Source organism: Asterias rubens, chromosome 13 (genome assembly GCF_902459465.1).
Source record: "Asterias rubens chromosome 13, eAstRub1.3, whole genome shotgun sequence".
NCBI lineage: Eukaryota > Metazoa > Echinodermata > Asteroidea > Forcipulatida > Asteriidae > Asterias > Asterias rubens.
Window position 1 is genome coordinate 4,707,632 of NC_047074.1, and position 10,799 is coordinate 4,718,430.

A 10,799-nucleotide genomic window follows, 5' to 3' on the forward strand; every position below is an offset into this window, starting at 1 on the left:
TTTACACTAATGTGTGATAAGCATTATATCGTCTGTAGACAAAAACATTTTATTCGACTGGCATATAATTTGTTTTTTTTCCCTTACACCGATGTGCATTAAGCACTGTGTACTCGATACTTTCCCAAGTTCTGTGAAAACAAATCCACAGGCAAATCACTCGGCGGGATTCGAACCCATAACCTTTGCATGGCAAAAGTATCCTACTCATGTGGGATACAGTCATTCTACAGGCATGTTACTTGGGTGGAATTCGAACCCATAACCTTTGCATGGCAAAAGCATCCTACTCGTGTGGGATGCAGTCATACTACAGGCATATTACTCGGGTGGGATTCAAAACCAGATGGCCCAGCCTCTACCATGGGCAACACAAGGTGTTGATGCCTCTCATCACTAACCCCTGGAAGGGAAGCAATGAAAGACAACATCGTTTGGCTACTCAAAAAAGATTACTCTGCAAGCTCGTTAAAATCTATTCAAGTGAGGTGCTTAGTACATACATGTCAAAATATTTGGATATTTCAAAGTTACACTTCCAGGGGTTATGATAAAGCATGGGTATTATAGGGGGAAAAGAGATCGCACACCACTGGGAACAAGGTTGCAGAACCCCACATTCTTGAGAAGATTCTAAATCAATTAATCGCTGTGTGTGACAAGAGATCGTTTTAAATTATTTAGTTAAAGAATTAGCTAGGCCAGGTCTGAGGTCATCAGGCAGCATGCTTTTTGTTCCCCGGACTCGCCTCGCCTCTTATGGTGATAGGGCCTTCTCTAATCTGGCCCCCCGCGTCTGGAAATCTCTGCCTCAAAGTCTAAGAGATACACATGACATTTCTCACTTCCAAAATTCCCTTAAAACACATCTTTTCAGACTGGCCTTTGAACACATCTGAGATTTCTTTCTTTTTTGACCTGGACCGGCGCCTTTGAATGCTTTTACAGAGAAAGTGCGCCTTACAAATGCTATGTTTCATTATTATTATTATTAAATTTTTTGTTAGATTATTCATCCTAAGATACATAAATTTAATATGACAATATAGACAACATCTCATAAAGTTGAGAGAATGTGAGGTTTCCGTTGGTGATTAGTAATTATCTCTTATTTTAAGTACAAAGGAGAATATGAAAATATATCATCTAAAAAATAATTAAATTGTTGTCAAAAGGTAACTTCTTGCATGCTTGGAAATAAAGTTTGCTCCAGGCAGGAAGGTTGTATCTAACTCCATCGGTTTTGTGTATATACATCCAATCTAATGTTGCACAAAAATTGTGTTTGCAACAACATCGCAACAAGGTCTCGACCGTATTACACTAACAGCACTCTGTACAAAATATATACAAGTTATTTATACAATATCCAGAATTAATAAATGAAATAAATGACTACAACAGCCTGTCAAAAAAGTAAGAAAGGAGTTTTTGGAAAGCTGTTTGGTGTCCGTCATTAAACAAAAAAATCTTTTGTAACAAACTGATGATGACTCCTCCAATTGAAGTTTTCCTGTCTTGAGAACATGACCTAATTTCACAGCGCTGCTTAACGGAAAGCAAATTTCACAGGTTAGCAAGAAATTTAGGCGGCCATCTTGCACGTTCACCATTGATTTGCATTGTGATGTCAATCATTTTCGCACAGTAAGCACCGGATGGTTAGCATGCTTTTGTGTTCTTACAGTTAGCATCGCTATGAAATGGAAAATCACATGGTAAGCACAAAATCGGCCGCTTAAGCAGCTCTATGAAACTGGGACCAGGCCCAAATTTCATAGCGCTGCTTAATGGTAAACAAATTTTCGTGTTTACTGAAGCAGAACAATTTGTTTACAGTTCAAGCGTATTTCACAGGTATGGGCAGCCATATTGCTGCGTTTACCATGGATTTGCGTTGTGACGTCATTTACTTTCATGCGGTAAGCACCGGAATGTTAGCATGATTTTTCGTTTGCTTACGGTTAGCAGCGCTATGAAATGGAAATCACATAGTAAGCACAAAACCGGCCGCTAAGCAGCGCTATGAAATTGGGCCCTGGTCTTATGATCCCCTGCTCACAGAAAATTTCCTAAAGGTTGTCGTCCATTGGAATATTTTCTTTGTCCATGCTTGATTCGGAGTCGCAAGATATCGATATCGACTCCAAAGCATCGACTACCAGGTTCGCTGATGGCCTCCTGGCTGGGTTCTCCTCAGTACACGCCCAGAATAGGCTGATGAGTGGGTTGTACTGGGTACCGAGGGTGAAGTCGGGTAGGGGTGGACGGGTACCGAGGGCTGCCTGGTACTGGGCTTCTTTGAAGGACTCATCGATACTGCTCTCATCAGTATAGGAGTTGTCAACACCTGAAGTACAATTTGGATATTATTATTCAATGAACGATTTCCCTTGTAAAGCAGAGCAAAATGCTACACAAATTGTATCAGTTGCTACTCAAGAATCACCATTTGCTACTCAATATTAGCATCCAGTGTGCACAAAATAAGTCCACAATATTTTTTTTTCTTTGTAAAACTGCTGGATGAAACAGCTCCCTGTTATTATCATGTAACTCTGGTAATGTCGTGAAAGTGGAAGCGGTTAAGAGCACCGAACTCAAACTCTGGTGTTTCCGATCAGCAGAGTGTGGGTTCGAATCCCCAGCCGTGACACTTGTGTCCTTAAGCAAGACACTTAACTATTGCTTCGTCCTTCGGATGGGACGTTAAGCCGTTGGTCCCATGTGTTAATGTAACGCATGTAAAAGAACCCAGTGCACTTATCGAAAAGAGAAGGGGTTCGCCCCGATGTTCCTGGTCTGATCGGCAGCAAATTGCGCCACAGCACCTTGTAAAGCAGTACATGGTGCTATCAGAATTAGGTCTCATAATTCAAACGTAGTCCCACATCTGGCAGGAAATACTGTATGTCACAGCGCCAGGAGCGTCACTGGGTGACGGACATGTGCGCTAAAAGAAGCCACATTTATTATTATTGTAATGACACCAAGGATGCCTCATAAGTGAACATAATCAATGATAGCTCCCAAGCCTGGGGAAACTCTCATACAGGAAAGCTCCACCAAAACTTGGAAACTATACATCCTTTTGAGTAAGAGGTTTTATACTTTGTCATTACTTGGGTCATTAAAGTTAGTGGATGAGCAGTTAATATGCCTAAAGCAGACAGCAGCCCTACTGGTTTGTTTCATGATCCAATTAAAAGATTGGGGTCTGTTTGAAAAAGGAATCACATTGAGATAACAGGTGTGAGGTGGTAAAGACAAAAAGGATGTATTATTCTGGCTTCTTTCTCTAATGGACCTTTTCCGAAGGCTGTGTACCAAAAACATAGGGGTTGAACCTTAAGCCCGGTTCATACTTCCTGAGAATGCGAATGTGAATCAAATTTTGATGTCACGTATCTGTGTTTGCAGCCAATGTTTTGCAGAAGTTGAGCACATTTCAACTGATGTGAATTATTCGTTGCGAATTCGTGACGTCAAAAATTGTATCGCATTCGCACTCACAGGAAGTATGAACCGGGCTTTACTCTTGCATAATAAGTGTTCTGGGTTCTATTACCCATACTACAATTTCAGCACACAGGACCTAAATGACTTAATAACCCACCTGAAGCGCACATGACATGATGCAAGGGATCTATTACTGATCAAATTCAATGGAAACCACTATTCCCAACAAAGGAGGATCGACTACCCACCCAAACACTCCAAGTGAGGTATCGTCAGAGACATCATCTCCCACAGGACCAAACCATAAGAGAAGATGTCCGCCTTGTCAGTGATGGGTCCCTCCTCATTGATCACCTCCGGGGCACTCCAGGGCTCTGTGCCGACGTAGTGCTCATCTGAGTCCTGGACATGAAGGGCGGTAAACACAAATTACAAATGGAAATCAACATTTTCCCTTAACCCTTAACCCTTTGGTGCACAAGGCGGTCGCTAGCGACCACCGAAATTGCCTCAAATTTGACTTTTATAAACATTCATGACTTAAAAACTACCACCCCCATATACACTCCACTTACTTGGTTGTTTGGGGGATTGTTGAGCTTGGTGTGATGTTCAACAGGGGGTGCTTTTGAAAAATTTAAAGAAAAACATGGTTGTACATGTTTTTTTGGTTTTTTTAAGTTAACCTGTGCACCAAAGGGTTAACAGTGGTAAGCGGGCCAAATGTCAGAAAGTGGTCTGTAGCATCTGTATAGCGCCCTCTGTTTACATAGTATCATGAAAGATTGTCAAATGGTCCAGTGGGCTAGTTCAGTGTTGAAAGCATCCCTAGTTCATTTGAAACATGGTCAAGTGAAAATGCTGCGGACCAGTGAAATGACGAGCTAACTTGCCCTACTGGCTAGACACTAAAAAAGAAAATGCGAGCGCTAGAATTATAAGACAAGAAAAAGTTCTTCCCACATCCACAGGTTCTGATAACTTTAAATGGTTGCATCAATCACTATTTGTTGTACATTTAAAACTCAAGTAAAGTTATTTTAGTAATACTAAATGTACCCAGCCTGGAGTTTCATCTTTAGGAGGGCAAGGCAATATTAAATTTAATTTTGCAAAGAGCACTTCCATTTTTTTAAAACCTTAAAGTCTGTATACTCTGTAGGAAATTTTTTAAGGGGTGCCAAAACTAAGAAAAGGAGAAGGGAGGTTATTAACCTGATGTTTTGCAAAAATTGAAAATACATCCTTTGGTAGCATTTTTCACTATTTGTGACTCCTATGGCCTATTGAGCTTAATTTTTCACAGGTTTTTTATTTCATGCTGGGTTACCCAAAGTGTGGACACTAGTCTTGGTGCAAGACGTCCCTAATTTGTATTTCCACAAATTTCCGCCGCCCATAGAGGGCGCTATCACTCCACCAACCGCTATCACCCACGAACCGCTATCACAGGCCGCCCATAGAGGGCACTATCACTCCACCAACTGCTATCACCCACGAACCGCTAGTTCCTGTGATAGCGGTTCGTGGGTGATAGCGGTTGGTGGAGTGATAGCGCCCTCTATGGGCGGCGGAAATTTGTGGAAATACAAAACAGGGACGTCTTGCACCAAGACTATGTGGACACTAGTCTTTTGACAATTACAAAAGTCATTCGCATGCCTGAACCAGCTGTAAGAAATAGGGCCCTGATTTGACGATCCAGAGCCCTACCCCATCTGGTTGCAAAGGAGAGACGGGGGGAAGTCTTGAAAAGCAGTGCATGGAAGGAGGTGTTGGACTGGTCAAGCTGGAAAAAGAAGACCAAAGGGTCGGCGGACTGACAACATTCGTGCACTTAAAGAAGCAGCATGCATGAGCTAGACGACAACAGCGCTGGACCGGGAGGCTTGGAGGGAGTTCATTTCTCGGACCACCACAGGATGACGGACGCCCTCATGGAATTAAAGGCACTGGACACTATTGGTAGTTTCTGCTTCTGCTGGTATACTGTACTCAACACCCTGCTGGACTATCTCAGTATAGTGTCAAATGTGGCATGCATAATCATCTACATTTTAATTTGGGCGTGACCATTCAATTTGATTAGTTATTTTAATGGTATCTAGTGATGACTTAAAGACACTGGACACTATTGGTAATTACTCAAAATGAGTGTTAGCATAAAAACTTACTTGGTAACAGCAAAATGGAGAGCTGTTGATAGTATAAAACATTGTGAGAAACGACCCTCTCTGAAGTAACGTAGTTTTTGAATTGAATTTGACACCTCAGTTGAAGTCTCAAATTCAAGGCATCTTTTAAAGCACACAACTTGTGCGACAAGGGTGTCTTTTCTTCCATTCTCTCGCAACTTTGACAACCAATTGAGTTTAAATTTTCACAGGTTTGTTATTTTATGCATATGTTGAGATACACCAAGTGAGAAGACTGGTCTTTGACAATTACCAAAGGTGTCCAGGGTCTTTTAGAGAGTGAGACCCCATCTGAACTCAAAACCTACCTCCAGACCAGTCAAGTCTTTCTTCAGCTTCAGGGAAACGCCAAAATCACAAAGCTTGACGGAATCAAAGTCTCCACCTACGAGGACATTGCCGCTCTTCAGGTCTCCGTGCAGAAGATGTTTCTCGCTGTGGAGGTAGCGCAGGGCCTTGGCAAGACCAAGAGCAACTTCGTACATCTCAGACGCGGAGAATGGACCTGGGTGAGGATGTAGAGAACATGAAAAGAGCCGACTCCTTTAGACCTAGGAGTGCAAGACCAATCTAAGCCATCATAACTAAACTTGTCCTCCCATGTAAAGAGAAGCAATTATGGTTTAAGCTACTGATTACTGGCCCTACATAATACATCATTTTCATTAGTTACAGCCATTCACATCATGTAGTTTTCAGTAAACACACAATACAACCAAGTTGAGAACAGTTTATGAAATTAAAAAGTAAACAATTGCATCCACTTAGAGGCACTGAACACTATTGGTAATTACACAAAATAATTGTTAGGGTACAAAATTACTTGGTAACGAGCAGTGGAGAGCGATTGATAGTATATAAAACATTGTGAGAACTGGCTCACTTTGAAGTAATGTAATTTTTGAGAAAGAGGTTGTTTCTCACTCAAATTTTAAAAGACTTTTATTAGGTATCTGAAAGCACACATATTTGTGCAACAAGGTTTTTTTCTTCTTTCATCATTCTCTTGCAAATCCGATGACTAATCGAGTCCAAATTTTCACAGGTTTGTTTTGCATACATGTACGTATGTTGGGACACACCATATGAGAAGACTGGTTTTTGACAATTACCAATTGTGTCCAGTGCCTAAGGTGATCCCTCTAATGTTGCTTTCCAAGCAGTATCGTAAATTTAGGTTTGACCCCTGGCTATACAGCAGCTACAGGTTGAATGACTTCTGACTGGCACCCCCGAACAAAGATACTAACAAAATAGGGAGACCCCCAACATTACTTTGGGCTACATGTAGATAGCTCATCTTGATAGAGCGCCCGCACATCTGTAGGTCGAAGATTTAAATTCTGCTCTATCTAGTCAATTTCACTTTATTTAACCCAAAATATTAACACTCTTCAAGAGCTCGGATGGTTTATTTTTTTTTTTCAAAAACCAACATGACCAAATAAAAGTAACTGGTTATTTGGGATTTTATGCACATTATTACAAGCTTATTATTTTGATTTTGGCATATAGCAAAATAAGAAATTGAGTGATACAAATTTTTGAGATTCAAATTCTTACCACACCCTTCCTCGTCTCTGAGCTCGATGATGTCAAGCAGTGACTTCTCTCCGTTCTCCATGGAGAGGCAGAGTTTTCCATCCTCGGACCGACTGAAGGCACGAAACCCTACGATGTTCGCATGCTTCAGTCCCTATTGTAAACCAATCATAACTGATATCAGCATAGCTTTGCTTAACGCAGTTGCAGATCCCCCCCCCCCCCTTTTCATATACGATGCTCTTGGTCATTGCATTGAAGCCCTTGAAATTCAGTAGAAATTACAACTTCCTCAAATAATAATAACCATAACAATAATAGTCTGTTTTTATGCTTTTCACACCCATTTAGGCTTCTCAAAGCGCTCCAACATCATTACCCCTGGTCACTGGGCCATTTGTTTAATTAATTCCTTAAACCATACCATCTGAGCCCTCTGATGGGGAGTAGGCCCTATGAGATACAGCCTGTGCTACAAATACATGTATGTGCTTCTAAGCTAAATCAATCACAAGAACCATCTCTTCCTTCACAGGTAGGGCCTATCCATTTACCCCTGGGTGGAGAGAAGCAATCGTGTTGCTCATGGACACAAGTGTCCTTTACCAAGGAGAAACAGCCGTAGTTTCTTTGCCGTTTCACAGATTAAGCATCAGACCAGCAACTTCAACTGCATCAGGTGAATGTAGTTAATAAATCCCAATAAAAAAACTAATCAAACCATCAGCTTCTATGATCAACCCAACTGCAACATAACAAGAACCAAAACCTAGATTCACGGCCACGGAAATATAGGATTAATAATGTGCCACAAACTCACAATCTCCATTTAAAGGCTAAATTGAGTGTGATCCCTGGCTACATGGCAGCTAAAGGCTCTGTATAAAACAAAACAAAACATTATGTCCACAGATTTACATTAAACTTACACCGTAATGATAGTAGAAAGCTTACCTTAAAATATTATTTGCTGAGGTGCTGTAGCTTTCAGAAAATGAGTAAATCAATGTTACAAAAATACATTTTACATGCTGAAATAATTTCAACACTGTTTTACTCATTTCTCAAAAACCACAGCATCTCAGCAAGTAGGCCTAATATTTTAAGAGAAGCTTTCTACCATCATTGTCTTCAAACTGTGTGAGTTTAATGCCTCTAATGGATGTACATATGACTTCTGACTGGCACCCTGATCGAAAATATTGACAAAATAGGGAGACTGCCAACATAGGGCTAGCTCAGTTGGTTGAGCGATGGCACGTTGATCTAGAGGTCATTGATTCTAATCCTTCTCTTCCCAATTTATCTTAGTTCGACCCCAAATCTCACAAAGAGTTTACATACGTACCTTCAGAATTCTAGCTTCTTTAGCCAGCATGTTCTCAATACTGTTTGGGATGTTACCAGCACAGTTGGCCTGCTGGGTCCTGGCGCTTGTTCTCTTGACGGCCCATGGAGACAAGCCAGTTCCATCCGACCCCCTATGTCAGGACCAAAAGCAAAATTCATAAATTTAAAATTGTATTTTCTTTTGGAAGACATTCATTGACACCTGATAAAGGATTGGATCTGATTTTTACGGTAAGAATTTTTTAACTTTTTAACAATTTTGAGTTTGCGGAGTGGATTTTCTGGACCATTGTCAAGGTCAATTCGAAGAACACAATAGAGCCTAATTTTGGCGAGATTTGATTTAAAAAAAAAATATTTGAATCCAAATCGAAACGCCAAAAGAAGTTTTTCAAAATGAACCGTTTAGTGTTGTGATAATAGGGACTTTTCGTTTTCGGCGACGGATGGTTCTGCGATGGTTGTTCAGCTAAACGTCGTTTTCAGCACAACGAAGATTCATCCCAAGTACTGTCGTAGAAATTGAGGGACGATCGTCCTCAAAGCCGACACGAGCGCAGATGACGCCAAATGTCATCTTTACCGTCGCAGAACCATCCGTCGTTGAAAACGAAAAGTCCCTAAGGATTACCTACATGACCTATGAGATTCGTGGAGGCGATAGCGGAACGAACCTCATACTCATAGTCCTTAGTATTGTAAGTAATGCTCAGCTTAGGAGATCCCGACACATGGATAAGGTTATTAAATCAAACATTTGCATACAAGTAAATAGTAACATAAAACTTGCTTTTAATTAACAACGGTAAACATCAGACTTAATCAGGTGTAAAAATGAAATTGGAACCATTCACTTCTAAGTGAGAAAGGACTATTGGCATTCCTATCCATTTCTAATGTAGGCCTACTTTTAATAATAATAATAGTTGTGGCTTGTTATATATAGCACACATGTCCATCACCCAGTGACGCTCCTGTTGGCGCTGTAACTACCAGATATCTGGTAGTTATCTGCAGATGTGGGACTACATTTGAATTATAAGACCTTATTCTGATACCACCATGTAATGCTTTTACAAGGTGCTATGGCGCAATTTGCTGCCGATCGGACCAGGAACACCAGGGCGAACCCCTTCTCTTTTCAAAAAGTGCACTGGGTTCTTTAACATGCGTTACCGTTACATAACACATGGGACCAACGGCTTAACGTCCCATCGAACCCACTTTTGAGTTTTTTTTATTCAAACTATATAAACAAATTTTTAAGTTTTTGTAATAAAATGGGACTCCCAAATTAAATTCCATTTACAAGATACATTCCAAAAATAAAAATAAAATTCAAAATCCAAACAAAATTGTATAATAAGTGGTTTTATTCAATGGAAATTTTCCATACCGACACCACTTTTCATTCGTTTACTGTTTTACTCAAAACACAATAAATTCCCAATTTTGCTTTGATAAAAACGAGTCAACGTGGCAGCATTGCGCCTGAGCTGAGGTATGGTCACCGTATGGTGGCACCCTGGCAGGATACAGAAATCTTTCCAAGATTTCCTACTAAACTAAAAAAATAATATTAATAATATTATTAATAAAACTATGGTACTGGTAGTGGTACAGCCAGTGGTAGGCCTAGGCCTATTCTTTTTGGGGAAATCCTTTTTCTGCCCTGCAAATTAATCCTACATTTGACCCCCCACCCCCCCCCCCAAAAAAAAACACCTCACAATACCTTTGAAAGAGATATACCGAGACACCCGTACCACAACCGAGTTTCTGCATGAATGGCGACGGGGGAATCGACGCGGTCACACGGCATGCCCTTGTTGATGATGGCGAGTCAAAACTGCACGATGAAACGGACGACCGCGGGACACTGCAACCACTGCTGCCTGCTGAATGGCGACTCATTCGGCGACTGTTGCTAGGTTCTGGACTTAAGAATAAGTCTTTGCCCGCAGAAGAAGTAATATTTGTCATTCTTAAATTCTTCCGAAGTCCAAAAAGGCGGAATTGTTTGAACGTTTTTCACCCCAAGAGGTTTGTTTTGAATTTCCCTCAATAATATACTGGTCTAGTACCTATACTGTTTTGATTAAGAGTAGAACATAGAAAGTTAACGACAGGCACCACACTAAAGAAACTTTGACCCACATACCAAAATGTTTGTTTTCCTAGCATTACAAAGTCAAGGGAAAATAGTGAAATTATAAATTAATAGCAAGTAGAACCGTAGCTTTGCCTTTGCAA

At 40.7% G+C, this 10,799-nt stretch overlaps 1 protein-coding gene across 2 annotated transcripts; it reads right to left on the reverse strand.

The window, feature by feature from the left end:
* Positions 1-109: 109 nt before the first annotated feature.
* LOC117298311 (lymphokine-activated killer T-cell-originated protein kinase-like) lies at positions 110-10,601 on the reverse strand. Of its 2 annotated transcripts, none has more exons than XM_033781488.1 (6): positions 10,282-10,601; positions 8,545-8,677; positions 7,218-7,341; positions 5,963-6,159; positions 3,708-3,861; positions 110-2,350 (listed from the first exon to the last, which is right to left on the reverse strand). In XM_033781488.1, exons 1-6 carry the CDS (start codon positions 10,527-10,529, stop codon positions 2,073-2,075), a joined length of 1,134 nt encoding a protein of 377 aa, XP_033637379.1. In that variant the 5' UTR covers positions 10,530-10,601; the 3' UTR covers positions 110-2,072. The 2 variants fall into 2 exon arrangements, with proteins under 2 accessions (XP_033637379.1, XP_033637378.1); XM_033781487.1 differs by having other exon boundaries at positions 7,218-7,350.
* Between the last annotated feature and the right edge of the window lie 198 nt (positions 10,602-10,799).

Coding starts and splice junctions, on each gene's coding strand:
- LOC117298311 (XM_033781487.1), bottom strand. CDS start 10,529: ATGACAAATATTACTTCTTCTGCGGGCAAAGACTTATTCTTAAGTCCA. Junction 7,351..8,544: donor AAGAAGCTAGAATTCTGAAG/GTACGTATGTAA, acceptor GGTTTACAATAG/GGACTGAAGCATGCGAACAT. Junction 6,160..7,217: donor CAGAGACGAGGAAGGGTGTG/GTAAGAATTTGA, acceptor ATCCTCACCCAG/GTCCATTCTCCGCGTCTGAG.